At 52.6% G+C, this 27,536-nt stretch overlaps 1 protein-coding gene across 1 annotated transcript in view; it reads right to left on the reverse strand.

Moving 5' to 3' along the window:
- The window catches only part of LOC133353462 (myosin phosphatase Rho-interacting protein-like), a 42,068-nt gene that overhangs the window by 10,526 nt on the left and 4,006 nt on the right, over positions 1 to 27,536 (reverse strand). Inside the window, exons 2-17 of the mRNA XM_061569727.1 lie at positions 21,570 to 21,647; positions 18,587 to 18,652; positions 16,583 to 16,734; positions 15,582 to 15,663; positions 13,711 to 13,858; positions 11,411 to 11,522; positions 10,004 to 10,118; positions 7,401 to 7,487; positions 6,266 to 6,322; positions 5,146 to 5,214; positions 4,389 to 4,478; positions 3,387 to 3,496; positions 2,576 to 2,910; positions 2,068 to 2,369; positions 719 to 1,459; positions 19 to 75 (exon numbers count right to left, since the gene is read on the reverse strand). Of these exons, the coding sequence (XP_061425711.1) occupies positions 19 to 75; positions 719 to 1,459; positions 2,068 to 2,369; positions 2,576 to 2,910; positions 3,387 to 3,496; positions 4,389 to 4,478; positions 5,146 to 5,214; positions 6,266 to 6,322; positions 7,401 to 7,487; positions 10,004 to 10,118; positions 11,411 to 11,522; positions 13,711 to 13,858; positions 15,582 to 15,663; positions 16,583 to 16,734; positions 18,587 to 18,652; positions 21,570 to 21,647 (2,601 nt within the window). The remainder of the gene's footprint in view (positions 1 to 18; positions 76 to 718; positions 1,460 to 2,067; positions 2,370 to 2,575; positions 2,911 to 3,386; positions 3,497 to 4,388; positions 4,479 to 5,145; positions 5,215 to 6,265; positions 6,323 to 7,400; positions 7,488 to 10,003; positions 10,119 to 11,410; positions 11,523 to 13,710; positions 13,859 to 15,581; positions 15,664 to 16,582; positions 16,735 to 18,586; positions 18,653 to 21,569; positions 21,648 to 27,536) is intronic.

The following is a 27,536-nucleotide window of genomic DNA, read 5'->3' on the forward strand; positions in this document are numbered from 1 at the left end:
TGGTGCTGTCCCCCTCACCCGCAGGTTCCGCAGCTCCCGTTCCGCCTGCTCCAGCTTCACCCTCAGCTTCTCCACCTGGATGGAAGGGGGGAAGACACGAGTGTGTGAGCGAGCGTGTGAGTGAGTGTGAGTGTGTCAGTGAGTGTGAGTGAGAGAGTGTGTGAGTGAGTGTGTGAGTGAGTGTGAGTGAGTGCGTGTGTGAGCGAGTGTGTGAGTGAGTGTGTGAGCAAGCGTGAGTGTGTGAGTGAGTGTGAGCGAGCGAGCGTGTGAGCGAGCGTGAGTGTGTGAGTGAGTGACTGTGAGAGAGAGTAGGAATGAGTGCGAGCGAGTGTGTGAGACTGTGAGTGTGTGAGACTGAGTGTGTGAGCGTGTGAGTGAGCGAGTGTGTGAGACTGAGTGTGTGAGACTGTGAGTGTGTGAGTGTGAGTGAGCGAGTGTGTGAGACTGTGTGTGAGCGTGTGAGTGTGAGCGAGTGTGTGAGACTGTGTGTGAGCGTGTGAGTGAGCGAGTGTGTGAGACTGAGCGTGTGAGACTGAGTGTGTGAGATTGTGAGTATGTGAGACTGTGTGTGAGCGTGTGAGTGAGCGCGTGTGTGAGACTGAGTGTGTGAGACTGTGTGTGAGCGTGTGAGTGAGCGAGTCTGTGAGACTGTGTGTGAGACTGTGAGTGTGTGAGACTGTGAGCGTGTGAGTGAGAGTATCAACTAGGGGGGCGGCACCTCGTTCTGTAGGAGCTGCACAAAGTCTTCTGTGGGGGCACCAGAAGGAGGAGACGCAGGGAGCCCAGGGGAGTCCACGGGCACCACCTCACCCAGCGTGGCGATGGGCCCTTGCCCGCCAGCCAGCGTGGCGATGGGCCCTTGCCCACCACCCAGCGTGGCGATGGGCCCCTGCCCTTCACCCAGCGTGGCGATGGGCCCCTGCCCTTCACCCAGCGTGGCGATGGGCCCCTGCCCTTCACCCAGCGTGGCGATGGGCCCTTGCCCTTCACCCAGCGTGGCGATGGGCCCTTGCCCTTCACCCAGCGTGGCGATGGGCCCCTGCCCTTTAACCAGCGTGGCGATGGGCCCCTGCCCTTCACCCAGCGTGGCGATGGGCCCCTGCCCTTCACCCAGCGTGGCGATGGGCCCCTGCCCTTCACCCAGCGTGGCGATGGGCCCTTGCCCTTCACCCAGCGTGGCGATGGGCCCCTGCCCTTCACCCAGCGTGGCGATGGGCCCCTGCCCTTCACCCAGCGTGGCGATGGGCCCTTGCCCTTCACCCAGCGTGGCGATGGGCCCCTGCCCTTCACCCAGCGTGGCGATGGACCCTTGCCCTTCACCCAGTGTGGCGATGGACCCTTGCCCACCAGCTAGCGTGATGGGCCCGTGCCCGCCAGCCAGCGTGGCGATGGGTCCTTGCCCGCCAGCCAGCGTGGCGATGGGCACCTGCTTGTCGTCTCGCAGAGGCGTTGTCTCCACCTGCAAGCACGGTGACACATCCCCAAAGACAAAGGTGGAGCCTTAACAGACTGTTGGGACAAGTGCACAGCACACGAGGGGGTAGGTGGCTCAAACCACGCTCGACCGCCTTCGTCTCCCGAGTGACGATGTTTACACACCACACCAGGTATTCAATTGAAGCTCAGTCGACCTCGGGTAGGCCCAGGGCTGGTTTAGATAATCGTCACTGGTATGGGAATTGAATTCGGTTCGCCTAGTTCGGAGCGCGGCATGCGAACCACTACACTACCGCACAGCCCCACACACACAGCCCCACACATACAGGCACACACAGCCCCACACACAGTCACACACACACACACTGCTCTCAATTTCTCGACTGTCTGCCAGTGCCAACAACTGGCGCCACTTCATTCAGCGAGGTGACAGCCTCGAGTTCGGCTGCCTCCGTGCATTGCGTCTTCCACAACGCTGCCGTTTGTTGCCGGTCGGTTGACGTTTCTGGGCCTTTGCGGGGGGGGACCTGCGCCTGTCTCCGGTTGTGAAACGAAAGCCTCCCGGCCCGGCCACGCCGATGCCTCCACGTGCACGAGCACGGTGCTGGTGCTGGTGCTGGTGCCGGTCACCTGCACCCAGCGCCGTTCGATCTCATCGTGGCCGTGCCCGGGCCCGGGCGCGGAGGGCCCCCCGTCCCACCCCGCACCGCTCCTCCTCCTCTCCCCCCGGGCCCCCCCTCCGTAGTCCGGGGGACCCCCGACGCCGGACCCCTCTTCCTCGTCGTCGTCGACGCCGCGCCTGGCGGGGGGGAGGGGGGGGCCGCTCCCACCGGGCGTCTCCGCCGGGGTCCGAGGGAGCGGATCCCTCCCGGGGTCCCCGTTGGGCGCCGCTCGGACCCCCGGGGGCGGTGCCGCCGGCGGGCCGCTTTCGCCTGCCACGCGTAAATACGACGCAGATGTCGAAGAATAAAAGAAGAACCAGACCGCACCAAGACCACAACAACACCACGCAGTCCCTCAAACACATTTCATGTTGCAATTGAACTACCAACGATACACGGGTCAGGTTTAAACTTAACAAAAATAACATTCGCAAACAACAATTACGATCATACGGTGGGAAGGCCGCTTCGCTCACCCGGCCCTGCCAGGGCTGCCATGCCGGGAGGCAGGATGAGCGCCGTCTTGGCCCTGGGCCGGCACTGCCGGCGGCTCTGCATGCGCAGCGCCTCGCGTAGGGACCGCAGGTCGGCCAGGTCGATCGTGCGCGAGCGCCCATCCCTCCGTCTCTGCCGAGCGTGACCTCGGCAGCCTCCCGTCGGGTCGAAGAGGGGAATGGCGGCAGTGGCGGTGGCGGCGGCGGCGGCGGCGGCGGTGGAAATCGGAGGCCACGAGGGACCGGGGGGCGGCAGTTCCCCTCCGCGCTGCGTCGCCGCGGTGTCTGGCACGGCTGTGCCGCACTCCGCCACGATGCTGTGCCGTGCGTCACAAAGCACATCAGTGGACGACAGGCCTCCTCCGCCATCGGTAATGCACGGCCTTGTGGGAGTGCCTTCACCTCAGCAGGACTGGCTCAAGACACGAGCAAACTCTGGACAGGTTTTAGACGTTCAGCGTCTCATCAGCAGAGCTCAGGCCTAGCTTGAAGCAATGCTGATAGACAAGGACTTCCCTGTTCGCTCTTGGCCCTAGTTTAACGCAAAACTACGTCATGATTCATCACGCTAAACAATCATGAGCGTCGCTGTGGAGAAGACAAGTAACAAGATGATGAGCACGGTTGGCTATGTACAGTGCGAAAGAAGTTCAACGTACATACATACAGACAAGCGGGCAGAATGGATTGAATGCGTCCCATCTCATGTGCACGGCACACGTTTGCGCGTGGACACGATCTTCCTCGGACAGTGACGCGGGGGTAGGGGGGGGGGCACAGCGAGGACGCTCACCTGGCGAGACGGCGCGACGTGGCAGGGCGGACGCTGCTGCTCAGACTCTGCACCCAGTTTCTGCGGATGCCGGCCGTCATGGCCGACAGAGTGAACACTCCGTCCGAGGTCTGTGGAAGAGCAACGGCAGCTGCTGCGGTTGGGGGGGAGGGGGTGGGTGGCGCATCTCTCGACGAGAAACGGATTCGTGGGAAAACCCTGGGCTGGTTTCGACGTTTAACTGTCTCTTCGGCAGTCAGACTCGCGATGTTGCTGCTGCTGCTGTGGAATTCCATTTGAGGTCATTTTCCAGCGTTGGGATGTTTCCTTTGTGTGTTTGGTTTGTTGTCCTTCCCCCGCACCTCCGATTAGCACCGTTGGCTATGTACGTTGCGGTAAGAAGTTCAACATACATAGATACCAATTGTGTTGTATGTTTTCATATTAGCTATGAGAGTAAACTGGAGAACCCAGAGGCAACCCATACAGATCCCATACATGATGGGAAAAGTAATAGGCTTCACTTCTGGGAATAATACAGGAGGTGTCAAGATGTTCGAACACCAAACAGACACAAGGCATAGTCAAGTCTGCATTAAAATGTATGCATTGTATTTGAAACTGATTGGTCTACATCAGAGACAGCCTCCTGTATGGCCTTGTCTCACCACCGGTGTTAGACCAGCGAACACCAAAAGGCGAACGGCAAAAGGGCAATACAAATATAAAAGTATTAATGCCTCGGCTCGAGCAGTTATATCTACAGGACCAATCTGTGCCGGTATCAAAGTGATGAAAAAATAATAGACTTTACCCTTTACAGCAACAGGCGTCTATTTGGTGTTTGAACACCTCCTGTGTTATTGCCAGAAAGGGTGAAGCCTATTCTCTTTTCATCATTTTGATACCGGCAAAAGAGTCCCGTAAATAGAAGGAATACGATTCGACGCAGAGCGAGGTGCCCGGGTCGGGGTTCGAACCCGGGCCCTTCTTGCTGCGCGGCACGAGCGTCGCGGCCCTCACGTGGATCTGGAAGCCGTAGTTCCTCTGCGTGTCGAGGGGCGCGACGTTGTGGCAGGTCGTCAGATCGATCTCCCCGTCCTCGTCCAGTGCCTGGGGGCAGAGGAAGCGCTGCCTGTGAGTGACGCAGACCACACCAAGAGGACTCAGGGAGTGCCCTTGTGAGTGACGCAGACCACACCAAGAGGACTCAGGGAGTGCCCTTGTGAGTGACCCAGACCACACCAAGAGGACTCAGGGAGTGCCCTTGTGAGTGACCCAGACCACACCGAGAGAGGTCTCAGGGAGTGGCCTTGTGAGTGACCCAGACCCACACCAAGAAGTCTCACGGAATAGTCTTGGGAGTAGGGTGCCGGGGATGAGTACTAATCTACTTCACAATTTTATTTTTATTTTACCAGATAAGGCCCACTGAACTATATAGCTATTTTTCAGAAGCGACCTGGCCACAAATGACAGCTCAACAACAACGTGGCTTATTATCGTGTGGATATTTATAGCATGAGCCAAATACTCTAAACGTGATGTTGATTCTAAACGTGGAGGGAAAACCCGGAGGACCCGGAGAAAAATCCAAGTGACCACGGGGAGAGAGATAGAGACACGCAGACTCCAAATATACAGCAGCAGGCATCGTTAGGGTGAGGATTGTACCCACGACCTCCTGTGTACCAGGCGAGGTAGTTAACATCTCGCCACCCCGGCGCCCCAGTTGAGAGTGCGTTAAGCAGAAAAGATAAACGACTCTCAGAAACCTCACCTCTTCGGCCATGGAGTCTTTGTAAAACTTGAGACTGCCGTCAGTCAACACGAACCAGTGCTTCCGCCACTGGCGAGAGACAACGTCGCAATCACACAACGGGAGGCTCCAGGATGCGCCGCTCATCATTACGCCCGACGCGAATTCACAATCGTCCTCTGAGCTGGTGAGCCTCTCTGGGAGAGGAGAATGTGGGAAAAATATCCCGGTCGGGGAAAACAGGCAGATGTCGTGTGTGGGGGAAGGGTAAAGAAGCGTGCAAGTGGATGATGGTGCGGTGGTAACGCTCGTGCTATCTCGCGGCAAAAACAAGGGCCCGGGTTTGATTCCCAACCCGTGGCGCCTTTCTGCGTTGGTTGGTTTGTATGTTCTCCCCTTGTTCTGCGTGGGGTTTCCGTTCTCCCCTTGTTGTATTTCGGGCAGTCCTCGATTTACGAACGCAACTCGTTCCCGAGAGCCGTTCGTAAGTCGAACGGTTCGCAAGTCAGAACTCGGTAATCAACTGTCTTTAATTTCCCACACACACAGACAAACACTCACTCCCAGCACAAGGCCGACTCATTATATCTCGTGGAGATCGCTCAGCTGAACAAAACAGTGCCATGGTTCGATTTTGAAGTGAGAGTCTGCGCGTTTAGTCAATGTAAAAAAAAAAATCATGAAAGCTGGTTCGGAAGTGAGGGTGTTCGTAAGTCGGGTGTTCTTCAGTGCAGGTGTTTGTAAGTAGGGTTTTATCAGTGCGGGTGTGCATAAGTGCGGGTGTTAGTAAGTACAGGTGTTCGTAAGTCGGGTCTTTATCAGTGCGGGTGTGTGTGTAAGTGCGGGTATTCGTAAGTGCGGGTGTGCATAAGTCCATGTGTGTGTGTATGTGATTTCAATCAATTAATTTTAAGTTAATTTTCAGCATCAAGATATTCGCTCAAAATCAGTTCCATTGTACGTGTCTTTTTTTATCGACAGAAGGAAGCCATAGAACCTGGACGGTCGGGAATCAAACCCAGGGCCTTCTTGCTCTGAGGCAGCACGAGCGTTAACCACTATGCCGCCACTCTGCCCGCCAGTATGTAGTGGCCACGAAACTTGTCACCGATGGAGTAAGAGGGTGGACATTGATGGGTACCTTATCATCTTCATCCAGTCTCATGAGCCAACCCTGCTTGAAGTTCAATAGGTCGGGCTAGAACACACACATATGCAGGTCGAATGAAATGAAGTAAACGAGTTTCATTTTACCAGGTAAGGCCCCCTGAACTATAAAATAGTTATAATAAAATGATAAAAATAAAACATAATAAAATAATTCTCACGACGTTTCGGCCACAATGCAAGCAGCCGTCCTCAGGTGAAGAACAAGTCTGTCGATAAGACAGAGTCTGAATGACACGTCCTAGGCTTGGAGCGTCTATTTAAGCTGGGAGGGAGGAGGAAGAGTGCCTAAATAGACGCTCCAAGCCTAGGACGTGTCATTCAAACTCTGTCTTATCGACAGACCTGTTCTTCACCTGAGGAAGGCTGCTTGAGTTGTGGCCGAAACGTCGTGAGAATTATTTTATTATGTTTTATTTTTATCATTTTATTATTTCTATTCTACGTGACTTTACCGAAAGAACCAAGAAGATGAATCCCTGCAGTCACGAAAGCTTTAAATCGAAAATTATAAAATAGTTCTTATTCAGAATTGACCTGGCCACAAATTGATAGCTCAATGAAGTGGCTTATCATCATGTGGGAATTTATAGCAGCAGCCAACTACTCTAAACACGTGATGTTGATTCTAAACGTGGAGGGAAGAAACCGGAGGACCCGGAGAAAAATCCACGCGACCACGGAGAGAGAGAGAGACGCAAACTCCAAATATACAACAAGGCGTCATCAGGGTCGGGATCGAACCCACGACCTCTTGCATACCGGACGAGGGAGATGACATCTCCTAGCGACCATCACTGGTACCAGAACATCTCGATGACATAGATTCTGAGGTCATGAGGTCGTAGCGACTGAAGCCGTGCACGCCACACACTTCACTCCAGCCAGTGCCACGTCGCACCGTGTGACCACCGCTGCTGTCACACAACACCAAAGCTCCCCCAATGTTCCACCAATTTGATTTATGGGTTTTTTTCTTGGTTGGCCGCCAATGCGCTTCTTGGCGACCGGCCCCCCGCGATCCAGCGCTCGCGACTCACCCAGCGCAATCGACTCTTCCAGATCGCACCTCGAGTGACCCCTGCCCCGTGCCCCCTGACCCCTCTCACCGTCATTGTGGCTTCGCTCGTCCGCCGGTCGAGCGACTTGGCTCGCCGCTCAGGGGGAAGGACGCTGCCGAACCTGGCGCTCAACTCCTGGCGAGAGAGTTGGGGGACACCGCGACATACCGGTCCATTACATTGTGTGTGTATGTATGTATGTGTGTATGTATGTGTATGTGTGTGTATGTATGTGTGTATGTATCTGTGTACGTATGTGTGTATGTATCTGTGTATGTGTGTATGTATTTGTGTGTGTGTGTGTATGTGTGTGTGTGTAAATGTGTGTGTGTGCGTTGTGGGGGGCGGTAGTGTAGCGGCTAGCATTATGCTGCGCTACGAACCCGGTAACCCGAGTTCGATTGCCTTTCACGGCCACCAACACCGGTGACGATTATCTAAACCGGTCCTGGGCTTCCCCTAGGTCGACTCAGCCTCAAATGAGTACCTGGTGCGGTGTGTAAATATCGCCACTGGGTAGGCAAAGGCGGCCGGGCGTGATGCTGGCCACCCACCCCCTCGTGTGTCATGCCGGCCTTCATAGGTGCTCACTAACAGCACTTGCCCCAACAGTTTGTTAAGGCTATACTGGGGAGGAATCTTTGTTTTTATGTTGAACTTCTTTCGCACCGTACGTAGCTCATCGGAAATGTGGGGGAAGGACAACAACAAACTAAACACAAGAAGCCGCTCTACAGAAATGCGTCTTCAATGTCGATGTAAAAGTGCACAGCTCCCAGTGGCTTCGTGATATCGGACGGAAGAACGCTCCAGCGGAGCGGTGCAAAGAGGGACAAGGTGACATACCCTTAGGTTCTCTCGGTAAAGTCATGTAGGTAAAATAATAATAAAATAACTTAATTAAATCACGACGTTTCGGAAGCAACACAAGCCTCCATCATCAGGTGTAACTGCTCCAGTAAAATTACTGTAGCGTGTGAAGAAAGCTATTCAAGACACGAAACGTCGTGATTTAATTTAGTTATTTTCATTTATTATTTTTTTTACCTACGTGACTTTACCGAAAGAACCTAAGAGTATGAATCCTTGCAGTCACGAAATCCTCAAATCTAGAATGAAAGGGACAAGGTGAGACAAGGGAAGTTAGCACAGGGGGACAAGATTGGGAACGAAGAGGAGGAGTGGAGGGGGCATGGCAGGAGATGAGAGAGGCGAGATGGGGGGGCATGGCAGGAGCTGAGAGAGGCGAGATGAGAGGGCATGGCAGGAGCTGAGAGAGGCGAGATGAGAGGGCATGGCAGGAGCTGAGAGAGGCGAGATGAGAGGGCATGGTGCTGGCCGTGTGTGAGTGTGGCTGCAGCAGTGGGCAACTGGCATATTTGGAAAACAAGCGCCGTTGCTTCACGCGGTCATAAACTGGGCCGTGTCGTAATGCACGTGTATATCCATGTCGTAAAGGATTACTTCATCAGCATCGGAGTCACGTTAACTCTGAAAGAAGCGCTCCGCTGTGTGAGAGAGGGTGACGAATGGACGCGTCCGTGGGAGGTAATGAGGGGGTCCAAACACCCGGCCCAGCGTTCCTGAGCTTCCGGGGGGATCAAATGACGTGCGGCAGTGACGACTTGTTTACTGGCACGGACGACGTCCTGAATTCCTGCATTCGAGCAGCAGCCGAATGTGTGCGGGACGCTCGAGCGTCCACAGACAAGATAAAGATGTTTATTTTTAAAGCCCCACTCAGCTGCTACGGAGCTATTTTACAGACGTGGCCTGGCTATCACAAGAAAGCTGAAAGACGACGTGGGCTTGCCATCGTCACGTGGGTATTTATAACGGCAGCCAAAAACGCGTGACGCCGATTCTAAATGTGGAGGGAAAAACCGGAGGACCCCGGAGGAAAATTCACGCAGTGGCCACCACGGAGAGAGAGAAAGAGAGACATGCGAACTATACTGAGCTCTAGAGCTCTGAAGAAGAGCCGGATATCTCAGTGGGCATTAACTGGCAAAATAAAAAATAGTTTATAGTATTTTTAGTTTATTTTCTGTGGCAGGGGCAGTAAAGGCCTGAAGCCAGATAGTGAAAGACTGAGCAGGTGAGTGCCGACAGGACCTGGCACAGGAGAGAAGTCATGGCGGGCTGTGGTGAGTTCAAAAGAAGTCACAAACAAACACCACCTTGTTGTGAAAGACCCAACGCAGAAGATTCCTGCGTTTGATCTTCCACGAAGCTCGTGGTCAACCCCTAAACCGCATCCACTGCACAAACCATGGCAGTAGATGCGGGTTGCCTGATGATGCACAAATGGGAAATTAAAACCCTCCAGCAGTAGAAGCGTGCGACCGTGGTCATCCAGAACAGAGACCGTGCAACGTGTAACGACGCAACGCCCCGATCCGCAAATCCGAAGGGGACACCACAGCGACGATTCACGACTCTGCTGCTGCTCCTGACGCGGCTGCCTGGGCTTGACCAGCTGCACGTGGCATTGCAGCCGTCGCTCTGCACTGACATCAGCAGCAGCCGCACCAACGGAGAAGAAGATCTAAATGACTTTCATGGCCTGGCTGGGCTGCCGTGTTTTGCCGCACGGGGCATTTGCCAGGCCGAGGTGACTTGGGCGCGCCGCCCGGTAGATGCCACCGCACCTTCGTCACCGGCGCTGCTTCCCCCTGTGGTGGACATCGCTGCTGTGTCTGGCCGGGCCCTTTCACGTCGCCATTCCCAGTGGCCACCGCCTGCGCCCCATCGCCAACACTCAGCCTGCGCGCCACACAAAGACAAAGATCCCCCACCCCCGCCGCTCCGGTATAGCCTTAACAGACTGTTGGGGCATGTGCTGTCAGCTGGAACGGCACACGAGAGGGTGGGGTGGACAGCACCGCGCCCGGTCGCCTTTGTCTCCCCAGTGGCGGTGTTTACACACCGCACCGGGTACCCATTTGTAGCCGAGTCGACCTAGGGGAGGCCCAGGACCGGTTCAGATAATCGTCACCGGTGTTGGTGATCGTGAGCAGGAATCGAACTCGGGTCGCCGGGTTCGTAGCGCAACACGTTAACCGGCTACATTCCACGGGGCCTGGGGCAGTCGCCCCGATTTACCATATAGCCTTGGGACGGCTCTGGAAAATGAATCAGCAGACAAGTAGGAAGAGCTGTGTCGCTCCACATGAAAACTTAAAACCATTTATTTACGCGGCTCATCGGCAACACCACCTCCTGGGAGAGAAGACTTTCAGCAAGCCATCAGCAAAGTCAGATTTGCTTTCAACCAAATTCTGGTGAACTTGCCAGATGTCTCTTGGGTAGGACCCATCTCTTTATATATATGTGGGTCCCTAAGTCACGGTGGCGACTGCCACGGTAACAAAATGTTAACTCCCTCTCCTGGTATGAAAGAGGTGGTGGGTACGATCACGACAATGACGCCTGCTGGATATTTGGAGTGTGCGTGTCTCTCTCCCCGTGGTCGCATGGATTTTTCTTCGGGTCCTTCGGTTTTTCCCTCCATATTTAGAAGCAACATTCACGTGTTTAGAGTATTTGGCTGCTTAGATTTCCACGTGATAAGCCACTTCGTCTAGCAATCATTTGTGGCCAGGTGACTTCTCAAAAAGAGCTACATAGCTCAGTGGTGACTTACCTGGTAAAATACTACAAGTTTAGTTTAACAATTTAGACTTAAAAGCTCGTGTTGCGATCGCAACACGAGCGGTCTTCATCATCTCTCCGCCTGAAGAAGACCGCTTGTGTTGCGATCGAAACGTCGTGGGTTTTTTGTTTTCTATCTACATGACTTTACCGAAAGAATCAAGAATATTTAGTTTAACAAGTTAATAGTTTTAGCCAACGCAAAACTCTATAATACACAACACAAAATAATCGCGAGTGTCGCTGTGGAGAAACTAAGTAACGGAATAGACCAGCAGACAATCTGCCTCCTTCTCACATCTGAAAAACAAGTGAATTGTTTGTTACAGTGAAAAGGTTTATCTTGACAAGAGTTTACCTCTCACGTCTGACAATGGGCAGTGTTGTGGTGTACGTCTCCTCACCTGCAGGCCGGGCCTCCGGGGGGGCCTGCGCGGGCCGCCCCCTCCAACGTGCGGCCTTCACAGACGTCGTCCCGGCTTAGCGAGCAGGCCGAGGCAGATCTGGGGAGTCCACCTGCGGGCCGTCACCGCCAATCACCGTCCAGCCGCGGGTTACTGTGCACACTCAGAGTCTGCGGCTGAAACACTGCGGCTGAAACACTGCGACTGAAACACTGCAACTGAAACACTGCGACTGAAACACTGCGACTGAAATGCATCGGCAATTACATTGAGGGGCCTGCGTGTCGTCTTGGCACCGATCTCTCATGCCGACACTCGACGACATCGGGTAGAGATCGGTGCCAGACGGAGGTGGCACTACTTGAGTTTATTGGCACAAGACGGAAGAGGAAAGTGGCAACACGCGGCGAGACGTTGCAGGGGACACCTACGGGGCTACCTGCCCACGGATCGTGACGTTGATGGTGATGATGATGATGTTGTTGTTGTTGTCTTGGTGTGGTCTGAGACTGTAGTTGTCTAGGGGTGGTCTGAGACTATTGTTGTTGTTGTTGTTTTTTGCTGCCTTGCCCAAGATTGCATTTGGTGTTGATAAATCGGCAGGTATTGATGTACTTATGCAATTTGGACTCATAGCCTTTATTTATTTTAATTAATATTTAGTGCCTTGCTTAGAGCTATCCGATACTTTACACTCATATCAGTGTCTGTATTGTTCGTCGTTGTTGTAACTGTCTGATTCCGTGCGAACTTCATAGCTCATCGGATCCCTCCTCCAGTCGAAGTAAAGCTCCTGATTCTGTTGGTGCTTATCTCCCGTTCGCAGCCCAGAGCAGGAGGTGGACGTCAGACAATTTCTGGTGACTTCCACAAAAAGTGATACTGATTTTATCAACCCCCGGATCCATGATGATGATGATGGGCCGAGTCAACCCCCTCCCCTCCAACCAGGATGTGAACTCACAACCTTTCCGATTGTGAGCCACTCCCTCTACCGGCCGGCCGGATACTCTCCTTGTGTCTCAGCAGAATGACTAGGACTGCAACGTCTCTCTTTATTACGTGAGTGGACGTCCACGCATGTGGGCCAAGGCTCTCGGGCGTGTTGATCAAGTTATATGGGCATCGAATTCTGTTTCCTTCCTGTTATGATCCTAGCAGTGGCAACAGGCTCTATTATTACGCATTCTAACTATGACAAGTTGTAAATAAACATGAATGTGGAATATGCGTCATTAATATAACCGTTTAATAATTTGTCGTCTTTCATTATTTATTTGGAGAATGTTTGTTTACAGAGCAGGTTTTTTCTGTGTGTGTGTTAGGGAGCGGTGGCGCAGCGGTTAGCGCGCTGTGCAACAAACCCGGTCGAACCGAGTTCGATTCCCCCAACAGCGGTGAGAATTATTTGAACCGGTCCTGGGCCTCCCCTAGGTCGACTCGGCCTCAAACTAGTACCTGGCGCGGTGGTGTAAACATCGCCACTGGGAGACAAAGGTGGCCGGGCGAGGTGCTGGCCACCCACCTCATCGTGTGCCACAGTGCCGGCCTTCATCGGTGCTGCTCGCTAACAGCACTTGCCCCTACAGTCTTTTAAAGGCTACACGGGGGATCTTTGTCTTTGTTGGGTTGCGGTCATTAGCGAGCGCTCTGCGATCACGGCTGTGATAGAAATCCAAGCGGCGTCCTCATTAAGTGCACCACTTATTTTGGAATCGGAACGTAGTGCGGACATGCCCTAAATTAACTCGGCTGAAAATAAATAAATGGCAAAGTGTGTGAATGGTCATCTCTGGGGAGATGAAGGCGGCGGGGAGGGGGTGGTAGCGTCGGCATCCGACGCATCACCCCCCCCCCCCCCCCACGGCTTTAACCGGTCAGGGAGCGTGGACAGAGATTGGGATGAGGAGCGTGAGGCGAGGGTGGCGTAGCGGTGCCACCCGCACCTCACAACCCTCGCAGAGGGCTTGGGTTGGACTGTCGAGTTGGGCGTGAAGTGCGGCTCAGGGACGGTGGGTCGAGTCAACTCGCCCGCCGTGGATTTGAACTCGCGACCTTTCTGAACGCGAGCCGCTCGCTCCGCCGTCGGAGCATAAAAGTAAAAACGAAGCAGTTTTTATTTTACCAGGTAAGGCCCGCTGAGCCATGTGGCTCTTTTTCAGAAGTGACCTGGCCACAAGTGATTGCCCAACGAAGTGGCTCATCCTAATGTGGACACTTATAGCGGCCAAATACTCTAACAGCACTTGCCCCCACACTCTGTTACGGCTATATGGGGGTGTCTTTGTCTTTGGGGGTACCGCGTGTCCGTGAGCGATGGTGCATCTGCTGCATGAACGTCGGGCAGCTGGAGTGGTCTCCAGGCCGACACTGCGGGAAGGCGGCGTCCGTGGCTCCGGGCTCGTCCGTGGCATCGTGACCCGAGGTCGCCTTGGGTGGGCTCGGCTCCTGCCAAAAAAATCACTCCAATAAATTGTCCGCTCAGTGGCTAGGAGATGTCATCTCCCTCGCCTGGTATGCAAGAGGTCGTCGGTTCGATCCTGACGCTGGTGATGCCCGTTGTATATTTGGAGTTTGCGTGTGTCTCTCTCTCTCCCCGTTGTCGCTTGGATATTTTTCCACGTCCTCCGGGTTTACCCTCCACGATTAGAATCAACGTGCGTTTAGATTACTTTGTTTGGCTGCGATACATTTGCACGTGATAAGCCACTTTGTTGAGCTATCATTTGTGGCCAGGTCGCTTCTGAGGTAAGAGCTATACACTCTTTGGGTCTTTCGGTAAAGTCACGTAGATAGACAAATAATACAAAATCACGACGTTTAGATCACAACACAAGCAATCGTCTTCAGGTGAAAAAATACAGCAGGCGGACTGCAGAGGCAGGAGAAAGATATCGGGAGAGCTGCTGCAGCAGCAAGAGGTTATTGAGGTTTGAGATGGGTGCAAGCCAAGGGTAAGTGGGGGGGGGGGGCTAGAGGTGTAATTTGCATGTACATGTAAGATTGGAGAGTCTGAGAAACTTCACGACTATGGTCCTGAAGAGGCGGCCATTGTATTGCTAGAGATGAGAGATCAGCATGTCAATGTAGCGGGAGCCGTCTCACATTGTGATTGGCGTGAGAAGATTGGCATGTCAGAGCCATACAGCTCAGTGGGCCTTACCTGTTCAAATAACAATCGAAATACACCGGCTTCTCGACGCAAACCGCCGATCGAATTTCCGCTCCTTCAATTCCATCAGTCAATCTTCGAAAGCCTCGCAGAGTCGCAAGAGTATTTTCAAAGAGGGTTGTGCCAATTGTTCACAGGAAGCTGCGACTCTACCCCTGCTGCTGCTGCTGCTGTGTCAGCCCCAATGGAGTTATTTTCAAGTAATGATACTCTTAGTTTTTTTCCGTAAAGTCACGTAGGTAAAAAATTATAATAAAATAAAAGAATTATAAATGAAAATTAATCAGTTTATTATTATTTTATTTTATTATTATTTTTTCCTACGTGACTTTACCAAAAAATCCTACGAGTATGAATCCTTGCAGTCACGAAAGCTTCAAATCTAGAACGCAAGTAATGAGGTTTCAACATCGGGATGTTTGGCCGATACCAGTCACACTGCGTGAGACTTTTTTTTTAGAGATGAGAGGAAACCAGAGAAACCCGGGGGAGACTCGCTTGGCTACGTACGGTGAGAAACAAAGTTCAACAGGCACACCTATGTACGTAACGCACAGAATGTACAAACTCCGCAGAGCGAGGGCGCCCCCCGAGTCGGGAATCGAACCCAGGGTGCTTGGTGCCGTGAGGCTGTGGCCGCGTCGGACCGAGAGGGTTAAAAACAGCGATGAGCTGTCGGAAAAGCCTCGACCCAAATCGGGAGACAGCTGGCCAGCGACACGGCTGGCCACCGACACAGCACGGAGTCGAAGCAATGCAGTGGGATGATGAACGGCGGGCCGACCGTGACGCCGTCAGACAGAGATTGTGTTACCAGCGCAGACAGTGCGGGAACATTACTTTTGGTGGGGGGCTCAAATATGTTTTACTATATTACAAGTATTGTTTTGTGTGCCACGTGCTCTGTTTGCAGCGACGTCATGGCTGTGTGCGTGCGTCGTGAGTGCAGCTATGGCGGCGAGTGGGTCTGGCTGTCTGGCTGGGGCGAGCTCCGTGTACCTGCTGGAGAGACTTCCCAGCGTTCCGCTTCTTCAGCGTCTGTTTGTTGACGAGCACGTAGGGGCCCAGCACCTCCTGCCAGCTGTGTGGGATGGGGGGTCGGGGGGGGGGGGCCGTGTCAGCGCTTTGAGTTTCACGCCGGAGCGGCAAACGGAGCGAGGTGGTGCAGGGGGACGCCTCTCACCTCGCAGGCACTGCCCGCCCCGACTGGACAGCTGTGAAAAAGAGCTTTGTAGCTCTTCGGATTCCTCCTCCAGTCTGATTCTGCACCCGAGTGGACACCCGTGTTGCCACCTCCCTACCGAGGCTTGACCCAGATAGACGATGGGTGGTTTGGCTCGGGCGATATTAACAACAGAGATCATCGTAATATTTAGAATTGTTTCATCGTTTTGATGCTGCCAAAAAGGTCCCATAGCTCTAACTGCTCAACCCGAGCTGTGAATACTTCAATACTTGCGTTGCCTTTGTACTGTTCGACTTGTGGCACTGTTCTCTGGCCTAACACTGGTGGTTGAGACAAGGCCATAACGAAGGCTGCTGTCAGTCTCAAATACAATGGGTACATTGTTACCAGGGCACGTGTGTTGGCATTTTTTGCCGCGTATACGGTGGTTAATTGTGACTTGATGATGCCTCTGTCTCTGAAACCTATTGGCCTACACCAGAGGAGCCTCGTGTCTGGCCTCGTCTCACCACCAGTGAGGCCAGAGAACAACGCCAGCAGGCAAACAGCACAGAGGCAGTGCAAATATCAAAGTGTCAGCGCCTCGGGCCGAGCAGTGTTATCAATGGGAGCCATTTTGCCGATATCAAACTGATTAAAATTAACAGGCTAAAACCTTTCCTGTAAAAGGTGTCTATTTGGTGTTTGAACATCTTAACACCTCCTGTATCCTTGCCAGGAAGGGTAAATCCTATCCTTATTGTATTCATTATCATAATAACAACAACAACAGGAGGCAGTGAAATGGTTTCTGCTGCTGCTGCTGGAGACCGACCCGCCAATGTCCTCCCGGGTTTCTCCGCGGACGAAGAAGTGTCGCTGTGGCGTGGAGATGCACAGCGAGTTCCTCTGGCCTGTGCGGCTCTCAGCCTCCACCACCTCCACCACCTCCGACATGCTCACGACGCCCTGCGGCAACGTGCTCGGCTGCACTCGACGACAACGACATCATCGACAAGAACTTCTCGACAACATCCACAACGTCAACATCGACAACATCCACAACGTCAACATCATCAACAACAATATCAACAACATCAACAAGAACATCGACATCAATAATATCATCAACAACTTCAACATCGACAACGACATCAACAACATCACCAACAACATTAACAACGACATCAACAACATCAACAACATCTACATCAACAATAACATTAACATCAATAACATCTACATTAATAATAATGAAAATGTTTAATGCGCATTCCACCCTAGGATTCCACGGCGCAATGCATGGAAAGCAGGAAACAAAAAGGGAACCAGCACGGCCAACCGACCAAACTGAAGAGGGAGGCCACTTTAAAGAGATGGGTTTCAAAGCAGACTTCAATATATCTCTGACTCTGATTGCCTGATTTCAAGTGGCGAGGCGTTCCATAGCTTGGGTGCCACGCTAACAAAAGCCCGATCGCCAAAAGAGCACAGCCTGTAGACCTGGGAGTGCTGAGCAGTTGGAGATCACAAGATCTTAAGGACCTTGATGGAATATATAAATGTGTTAGTTCCTGTAAGTAATGTGGGGTGAGCACAGAGCAGCATCTTAAAATCCACTCGGATTTTACCGGTAGCCAATGAAGGGACATGAGGACTGGTGTGATGTGTAATGTGTGTACGTGGTGTAAGCACCCTAGTAGCTGCATTCTGAACAAGCTGGAGTCTACATCAATATCAACATCATCAACAATAACATCATCAAGTCAAGGCCCTGTCCCTTCACGTCTCGGGCTTGTGCCACTGTGCAACTCCCAGGCTTTGGATCAACCTTTTGTTGCTCTATGCCAGCAAGACAATGAGATAATCCTTCAGATATATTCAAGTCTGTCTCGACACCTCTCCCCTGCGAGCTGGCAGTCAGCCCCTGCCTGTAGTTCTGGCCGTGTACCCTGCACGTGCTGTCTATCCCCCGGCTTTCCATACGCAGTGGTGGTGCATTGGTGGCGATTCACGGAATAAAAGGCGTCACTTTACAAAAGTTAATTATCGTCATCATCACCACCACCAGGGCCGGATTCAGGTTCTTGTAGACCCAAGGCACTTCTGTTTATAGGCCTTCAGTGATAACGCCTCGTCCTTCCCTTGCGCTGCTCTCTATTGATAATGAGATTGTACGAAAAGCACCATTTGAAGATGTTATTGCGAGGTTTGCAATTAATTTTTTTTAAAAACGTTCACCTCCGGTGTTAGTTTCTCTCTCACCTCATAAAAAAACATTGACACTGAATGACTCTGCCTCTTTGTATGTACACTGTGACTATCCTTGCTATGTAAATATATCTATGCAAGATATCTTGGTTAAATTGTTTTGTATCATACAAACAACAACAAAAATGGTCAACATTTTTTTGGTTAGGCCCTTTTTAGTTTTCGTAGGCACAGTGCCTCCTGTGGCCTATTGGACAATACGGCCCTGAGGTCCACCACCATCACCACCACCATCACCACTACCAACATCACCACCACCACCACAAGTCTTCTGCAACATCGACGTGGCACACAACCCCAGGGCGGTAGCGCTGCGGAGCAGCCGGGTCACACGACGGAGGCTGCCACAGAGGGCCTTACCACGGCGGCCTTACCACGGCGGCCTTACCACGGCGGCCTTACCACGGCGGCCTTACCACGGCGGCCTTACCACGGCGGCCTTATCACTATGGCCTTACCACCACGGCCTTACCACCACGGCGGCCTTACCACCGCGGCCTTACCACCACGGCGGCCTTACCATCGCGGCCTTACCACCACGGCGGCCTTACCACCACCACGGCCTTACCACGGCGTCCAGGGCGTAGCGCAGCTCCCCGTGCTCGTAGAGCAGGAAAAAGCGCCTCTGCCATTTCTGTGACGACGAGAGAGCAAGTCACGGGACAGACGAGTTACATCTCCTCCTCCTGCAGCCACTCCCCACCTCATCTCGCCTCTCTCATCTCCCTCCGTGTCTCCTCCGTGTCTCGTCCTCTTCGTATCCAATCTTCTCTCCGTCCCTCCTCCTCCTCCCTGTTCGGTCCTTCTCCCTCCTTGCAGCCCTCCACTGGAATCAACTTCCCCTGCACATTGAGCAGCACTGCTACCCATAGACTCAGCACTGCTACCCATAGACTCAGCACTGCTACCCATAGACTCAGCACTGCACCATAGACTCAGCACTGCACCATAGACTCAGCACTGCTACCCATAGACTCAGCACTGCTACCCATAGACTCGCACTGCTACCCATAGACTCAGCACTGCTACCCATAGACCAGCACTGCTACCCATAGACTCAGCACTGCTACCCATAGACTCAGCACTGCACCATAGACTCAGCACTGCTACCCATAGACTCAGCACTGCTACCCATAGACTCAGCACCTGCTAACCATAGACTCAGCACTGCACCATAGACTCAGCACTGCTACCCATAGACTCAGCACTGCTACCCATAGACTCAGCACTGCTACCCATAGACTCAGCACTGCACCATAGACTCAGCACTGCTACCACTAGACTCAGCACTGCTACCCATAGACTCAGCATGCTACCCATAGACTCAGCACTGCACCATAGACTCAGCACTGCTACCCATAGACTCAGCACTGCTACCCATAGACTCAGCCACTGCTACCCATAGACTCAGCACTGCACCCATAGACTCAGCACTGCTACCCATAGACTCAGCACTGCTACCCATAGACTCAGCACTGCTACCCATAGGACTCAGCACTGCACCCATAGACTCAGCACTGCTACCCATAGACTCAGCACTGCTACCATAGAACTCAGCACTGCTACCCATCACCCATAGATCAGCACTGCACCATAGACTCAGCACTGCACCATAGACTCAGCACTGTCACCCATAGACTCAGCACTGCCCATAGACTCAGCACTACCCATAGACTCAGCACTGCCCATAGACTCAGCACTGCTACCTATAGACTCAGCACTGCACCATAGACTCAACACTACCCATAGACTCAGCACTGCACCCATAGACTCAACACTGCCCATAGACTCAGCACTGCCCATAGACTAAGCACTGCCATAGACTCAGCACTGCCCATAGACTCAGCACTGCATAGACTCAACACTGCCCATAGACTCAGCACTGCCCATAGACTCAGCACTGCCCATAGACTCAGCACTGCACCCATAGACTCAGCACTGCCCATAGACTCAACACTGCACCATAGACTCAACACTGCACCCATAGACTCAACACTGCCCAAGACTCAGCACTGCCCATAGACTCAACACTGCCCATAGACTCAGCACTGCCCATAGACTCAGCACTGCACCATAGACTCAACACTGCACCATAGACTCAACACTGCTACCCATAGACTCAACACTGCTACCCATAGACTCAGCACTGCTACCCATAGGACTCAGCACTGCACCATAGACTCAGCACTGCTACCCATAGACTCAGCACTGCTACCCATAGACTCAGCACTGCCCATAGACTCAGCACTGCTACCCATAGACTCAGCACTGCCCATAGACTCAACACTGCCCATAGACTCAGCACTGCTACCCATAGACTCAGCACTGCCCATAGACTCAGCACTGCTACCCATAGACTCAGCACTGCCCATAGACTCAACACTGCACCATAGACTCAACACTGCTACCCATAGACTCAACACTGCTACCCATAGACTCAGCACTGCTACCCATAGACTCAGCACTGCACCATAGACTCAGCACTGCTACCCATAGACTCAGCACTGCTACCCATAGACTCAGCACTGCACCATAGACTCAGCACTGTCACCCATAGACTCAGCACTGCCCATAGACTCAGCACTGTTACCCATAGACTCAGCACTGCCATAGACTCAGCACTGCTACCCATAGACTCAGCACTGCACCATAGACTCAACACTAATACCCATAGACTCAGCACTGCTACCCATAGACTCAACACTGCCCATAGACTCAGCACTGCCCATAGACTCAGCACTGCCCATAGACTCAGCACTGCCCATAGACTCAGCACTGCCCATAGACTCAACACTGCCCATAGACTCAGCACTGCTACCCATAGACTCAGCACTGCCCATAGACTCAGCACTGCTACCCATAGACTCAGCACTGCCCATAGACTCAACACTGCACCATAGACTCAACACTGCTACCCATAGACTCAACACTGCCCATAGACTCAGCACTGCCCATAGACTCAACACTGCCCATAGACTCAGCACTGCTACCCATAGACTCAGCACTGCCCATAGACTCAACACTGCACCATAGACTCAACACTGCTACCCATAGACTCAACACTGCTACCCATAGACTCAGCACTGCTACCCATAGACTCAGCACTGCACCATAGACTCAGCACTGCTACCCATAGACTCAGCACTGCTACCCATAGCAGAGGTGTGGACTCGAGTCATGTGACTTGGACTCGAGTCAGACTCGAGTCATGAATTTGATGACTTCAGACTCGACTTGGACTTGCATAACAATGACTTTGTCCCACCTCTGACCCATAGACTCAGCACTGCTACCCATAGACTCAGCACTGCTACCCATAGACTCAGCACTGCTACTCATAGACTCAGCACTGCTACCCATAGACTCAGCATTGCTACCCATAGACTCAACACTGCCATCTAAACCACTATTTTTGTTACCGCTTTTAAAACGTTAGAGAGAGAGAGCGCGCCTTGAGCTAAGGCGCTCACTTTCTCTCTCTATATATATCAATAATAAATAAGATGCGACGAATGAATGTTAAAGGGCAGGAGACCTGTCGCTGAACTTACCCTCGACCTCTGCAGAGAGTTCCCGAAGTCGGTCCCCTCTGGGGCGAGGCACAGCCACCCGCCGTAGAGCGGCTTGGCCTGCACACGGCAGGGGACGAGAGCGCGGGGTCATGCGGGGGTCACAGGGCAGAGCGGTGACGCTCGCGAGCAGAGCCGCGTGAGCTCGACACCAGACTCGGGCGCCCATCTCTGTGTGTGTGTGGGGTTTGTGCGTTCTCTCAATCCCCCTTCCCTCCTCTTCTTCAGAGAGAGTGGAGTTTGTATGATCTCCCCCTGTCCCAAAGAGTGAGTGGAGTTTGCATGATCTCCCCCTGTCCTACAGAGTGAGTGAGTGGAGTTTGTATGATCTCCCCCTGTCCCAAAGAGTGAGTGGAGTTTGCATGATCTCCCCCTGTCCTACAGAGTGAGTGAGTGGAGTTTGTATGATCTCCCCTGTCCTAAAGAGTGAGTGGAGTTTGTATGATCTCCCCCTGTCCTAAAGAGTGAGTGGAGTTTGTATGATCTCCCCCTGTCCTACAGAGTGAGTGAGTGGAGTTTGTATGATCTCCCCCTGTCCTAAAGAGTGAGTGGAGTTGTATGATCTCCCCCTGTCCTAAAGAGTGAGTGGAGTTTGTATGATCTCCCCCTGTCCTAAAGAGTGAGTGGAGTTGTATGATCTCCCCCTGTCCTACAGAGTGAGTGAGTGGAGTTTGTATGATTTCCCCCTGTCCTAAAGAGCGAGTGGAGTTTGTATGATCTCCCCCTGTCCTACAGATGAGTGAGTGGAGTTTGTATGATCTCCCCCTGTCCCAAAGAGTGAGTGGAGTTTGCATGATCTCCCCCTGTCCTACAGAGTGAGTGAGTGGAGTTTGTATGATCTCCCCCTGTCCTAAAGAGTGAGTGGAGTTTGTATGATCTCCCCCTGTCCTAAAGAGTGAGTGGAGTTTGTATGATCTCCCCCTGTCCTACAGAGTGAGTGAGTGGAGTTTGTATGATCTCCCCCTGTCCTAAAGAGTGAGTGGAGTTTGTATGATCTCCCCCTGTCCTAAAGAGTGAGTGGAGTTTGTATGATCTCCCCCTGTCCTAAAGAGTGAGTGGAGTTTGTATGATCTCCCCCTGTCCTACAGAGTGAGTGAGTGGAGTTTGTATGATTTCCCCCTGTCCTAAAGAGCGAGTGGAGTTTGTATGATCTCCCCCTGTCCTACAGATGAGTGAGTGGAGTTTGTATGATCTCCCCCTGTCCCAAAGAGTGAGTGGAGTTTGTATGATCTCCCCCTGTCCTACAGAGTGAGTGAGTGGAGTTTGTATGATCTCCCCCTGTCCTAAAGAGTGAGTGGAGTTTGTATGATCTCCCCCTGTACTAAAGAATGAGTGGAGTTTGTATGATCTCCCCCTGTCCTACAGAGTGAGTGGAGTTTGTATGATCTCCTCCTGTCCCAAAGAGTGAGTGAGTGGAGTTTGTATGATCTCCCCCTGTCCTACAGAGTGAGTGAGTGAGTGGAGTTTGTATGATCTCCCCCTGTCCTACGGAGTGAGTGAGTGAGTGGAGTTTGTATGATCTCCCCCTGTCCTAAAGAGTGAGTGGAGTTTGTATGATCTCCCCCTGTCCTAAAGAGTGAGTGGAGTTTGTATGATCTCCCCCTGTCCTACAGAGTGAGTGAGTGAGTGGAGTTTGTATGATCTCCCCCTGTCCTACAGAGTGAGTGAGTGAGTGGAGTTTGTATGATCTCCCCCTGTCCTACAGAGTGAGTGAGTGGAGTTTGTATGATCTCCCCCTGTCCTACAGAGTGAGTGAGTGGAGTTTGTATGATCTCCCCCTGTTCTACGGAGTGAGTGAGTGAGTGTAGTTTGTATGATCTCCCCCTGTCCTACAGAGTGAGTGAGTGGAGTTTGTATGATCTCCCCCTGTCCTACAGAGTGAGTGAGTGGAGTTTGTATGATCTCCCCCTGTCCTACAGAGTGAGTGAGTGGAGTTTGTATGATCTCCCCCTGTTCTACGGAGTGAGTGAGTGTAGTTTGTATGATCTCCCCCTGTACTACGGAGTGAGTGAGTGGAGTTTGTATGATCTCCCCCTGTACTACGGAGTGAGTGAGTGGAGTTTGTATGATCTCCCCCTGTTCTACGGAGTGAGTGAGTGGAGTTTGTATGATATCCCCCTGTACTACGGAGTGAGTGATATTATCCACACATTTCTCAATTGGGATCACACAGCAGCAGCAGCATCGTCTCCTGCTACAACTCGGCAGGACTCTCTTGAAAAAGAGTTGTGAGACACTTAGTGAGGCTGTCACTGGGTAACTAAGTGGCATTCTAACGATAACACAGTAGTCATGGTCAACCCCCCTACAGAGTGAACTGGCACCAGGGAGCCTATTGAGACAAAGTCTCCTCCTACTCAACGGAGACCTGGGTCAAACAGGTTCACACACGAACATAACACATTAGAGACACTATTAAAAGTACTCAAAATGTAATATGACAATAATACAAACATTACAAAGTACAACAGACTCGAACACGAGATTAAATTAAGGTTGAGACGAACATTGAACGAGGGTAATTAAGTCGAAAGTACAATTAACACGTGGAAGAACAGAGCAAACGAAGCGAGATTGAGAAGGGGTCGTGGTGACGGGCATCACGTGGCCTTCGACTTCGAGAGCAGGGCACGGCCACGTGCGGGAGTTGGTGAGTTTGTTGACGACTACCACCGTCTTGCTCGCACTCACCACTTGGTGAGTTTGTTGACGACTACCACCGTCTTGCTCGCACTCACCACTTGGTGAGTTTGTTGACGACTACCACCGTCTTGCTCGCACTCACCACATGGTGAGTTTGTTGACGACTACCACCGTCTTGCTTGCACTCACCACATGGTGAGTTTGTTGACGAGCACCACCGTCTTGCTCGCACTCACCACTTGGTGAGTTTGTTGACGACTACCACCGTCTTGCTCGCACTCACCACTTGGTGAGTTTGTTGACGACTACCACCGTCTTGCTTGCACTCACCACTTGGTGAGTTTGTTGACGACTACCACCGTCTTGCTCGCACTTACCACTTGGTGAGTGTGTTGACGACTACCACCGTCTTGCTTGCACTCACCACTTGGTGAGTTTGTTGACGACTACCACCGTATTGCTTGCACTCACCACTTGGTGAGTTTGTTGACGACTACCACCGTCTTGCTCGCACTCACCACTTGGTGAGTTTGTTGACGACTACCACCGTCTTGCTCGCACTCACCACTTGGTGAGTTTGTTGACGACTACCACCGTCTTGCTCGCACTTACCACTTGGTGAGTGTGTTGACGACTACCACCGTCTTGCTTGCACTCACCACTTGGTGAGTTTGTTGACGACTACCACCGTCTTGCTCGCACTCACCACTTGGTGAGTTTGTTGACGACTACCACCGTCTTGCTTGCACTCACCACTTGGTGAGTTTGTTGACGACTACCACCGTCTTGCTCGCACTCACCACATGGTGAGTTTGTTGACGAGCACCACCGTCTTGCTCGCACTCACCACTTGGTGAGTTTGTTGACGACTACCACCGTCTTGCTCGCACTCACCACTTGGTGAGTTTGTTGACGACTACCACCGTCTTGCTCGCACTCACCACTTGGTGAGTTTGTTGACGAGCACCACCGTCTTGCTCGCACTCACCACTTGGTGAGTTTGTTGACGAGCACCACCGTCTTGCTCGCACTCACCACATCGCACCGTCCACGGCCTCTTGAAATATTGATTTGTGGGGGTTTTTTCCCTTCGTTTGTCTACCTAATTTGACCAACAACAGAATCAAATCTAAGTGGCTCTTATATTGTCAATGTCGTTACCGGATCTCCCCTCTCTGGTCATGAACACACGAGGCGACAGCGGCCCTCCAGACGGAGATGGGAGTCACCACGAGCTCACGGTGGACAACAACACTATGTCCATCGGCATGTGTGTGTGTGTGTGATGGAGACTCATGAAGGACGCTGCTCCTGGGCAGTTGGAGGCAGTCGCCCTCCAACAACAACAACAACAACGGACGCCAGAGGAGCGACGCTCACAACAACGAGCGAAGCGCCGGGCGGATAAAATGAGAGCAAGTTGGCACGGTAGGGGGGCACATCTGGTGTATCTGCCAGTCGTCTGTCAGTCAACCCATGTGGGTCCGTCGGCATAATAACGACACGTGGGTCTGTCCCGCGACCTCCTGTCAACGAGCCTTCGACACTTCACGTGGCCTCAAAGTGCACGTGGCCTCAAAGTGCACGTGGCCTGCCACAGGCGCCGTGGTGACGTCGACGTCACTTAGTGGCGAATGGCGTTTGCTGGTATTGGGCGTTGTACACAGAACGAAGCACAATACCTTGCTGCCGATCTCGTCAAGAAGCCTCAACCACCATCACGCAAACTCCAGTCATCCTCAGAGCAGCAGCAGCAGCAGCGGCGGCTTTTGGCTGCTGGCCATCGAAAAAAGACGGCCACTGTATCGCGCGCTTCTGCGGCCGTCTGGAACGCTCTTCCGTCTGATATGAGGAAGTCGCTGTGAGATATGCACCTTTGCATCATCTCGATTGAAAACTAATTTATTTAGAACTTCTTTGTGTTTTAGTTTGTTGTCCTTCCCCCCGCACCTCCGAGTAGCACGGTTGGCTACGTACGGTGCGAAAGAAGTTCAACACGCCTTGAACTTCCACCATCCGTGGAACGTGGAACAGACTCGGCGTCGGGGTCACAGGCACCACGGAGGAGAAGGGGGCTTCATCATCAGCGTCGTCTCAGCGACGATTCACGAGTGGCCGGTGAAGTTGGCACAACAGACAATAATCATGGGGTGTATCATCGCTTTCATTCAGATATGCATAGAGCTGTGAAGCAGTAGCTTCCAACTGGCAGCACAGTACTCAGAACTGCTAATACAGTCGCCTTTCACTTGTGCATCCAACTTTCGCTGAAGACTCACGACTTCGCCACTCCGCTACTCGTGACGCTACCACCCGGGCTCCCCCCCCCCGTGCACGCACCACCCACGCCGCTCACGCCAGCGGCATCAGGCCGCACAGAGGTGAAGACTTTTTGTGTACGACGGATATTGTGTGTATCGCGTCCCCCTTTGCACACCACGACGCACACAAACGAGTTCGAACCGCCCCCCACCTACAACATGAGACCGTTTTTGCCAGAATCAAAGTTTGAAATAATAAGAAGAGGTTTTATCCTTTCTGGCAATACAATAGGAGTTGTGAGAGTTGGTTTTGCCCTTTTTTCTGGCAACAAAACAGGTGCTGAGATGTTAAAACACCAAACTGTAACCTTTTACAAGGAATCATGTCTGAATTAACCACAATACTTGTGGTCAGAATGCAAACAAAACACATACTCTGATAATATATGCATTGTCTTTGAAACGGATTGGTCCACACCAGAGACAGCTTTCTTTTGAGCCTCGTCTGGTCAAACACCGATTTGAGACTAGGCTCAAAAGAAAGCGAGCGAGTGAGTGAGCGAGTGAGTGAGTACGTGAGCGAGTGAGCGAGCGAGTGAGTAAGTGATTAAGTGAGCGAGGTAAGCGAGTGAGTGAGTGAGTGAGTGGGCGAGCGAGCGAGTAAGTGAGTGAGCAAGTGAGTGAGTGATTAAGTGAGCGAGTAAGTGAGTGAGTGAGCGAGTGAGTGAGCGAGTGAGTGATTAAGTGAGTGAGCAAGTGAGCGAGTAAGTGAGCGAGTAAGTGAGCGAGTGAGTGGGCGAGCGAGTAAGTGAGTAAGTAAGCGAGTGAGTAAGTGAGTGAGTAAGTGAGCGAGCGAGTTAGTAAGCGAGCGAGGTTAGTGAGGGAGTGAGCGAGCGAGCGACTAGCGGTGTTGCCCCCCCTGCCCCCCCTGCCCCCCCCCGTGTTTGCTCAGTCCACAAAGCAAGCCCCGAGCCCCCCACTCGTGGGCGCTCTTCATTACCAGCCAAGTGGCGCCGTTCGTTCTCAACGCACGGGGAGCGGTGGC

This window comes from Lethenteron reissneri, chromosome 44 (assembly GCF_015708825.2).
Source record: "Lethenteron reissneri isolate LAM-NWPU_2019-01 chromosome 44, ASM1570882v1, whole genome shotgun sequence".
NCBI classification, from domain to species: domain Eukaryota; kingdom Metazoa; phylum Chordata; class Hyperoartia; order Petromyzontiformes; family Petromyzontidae; genus Lethenteron; species Lethenteron reissneri.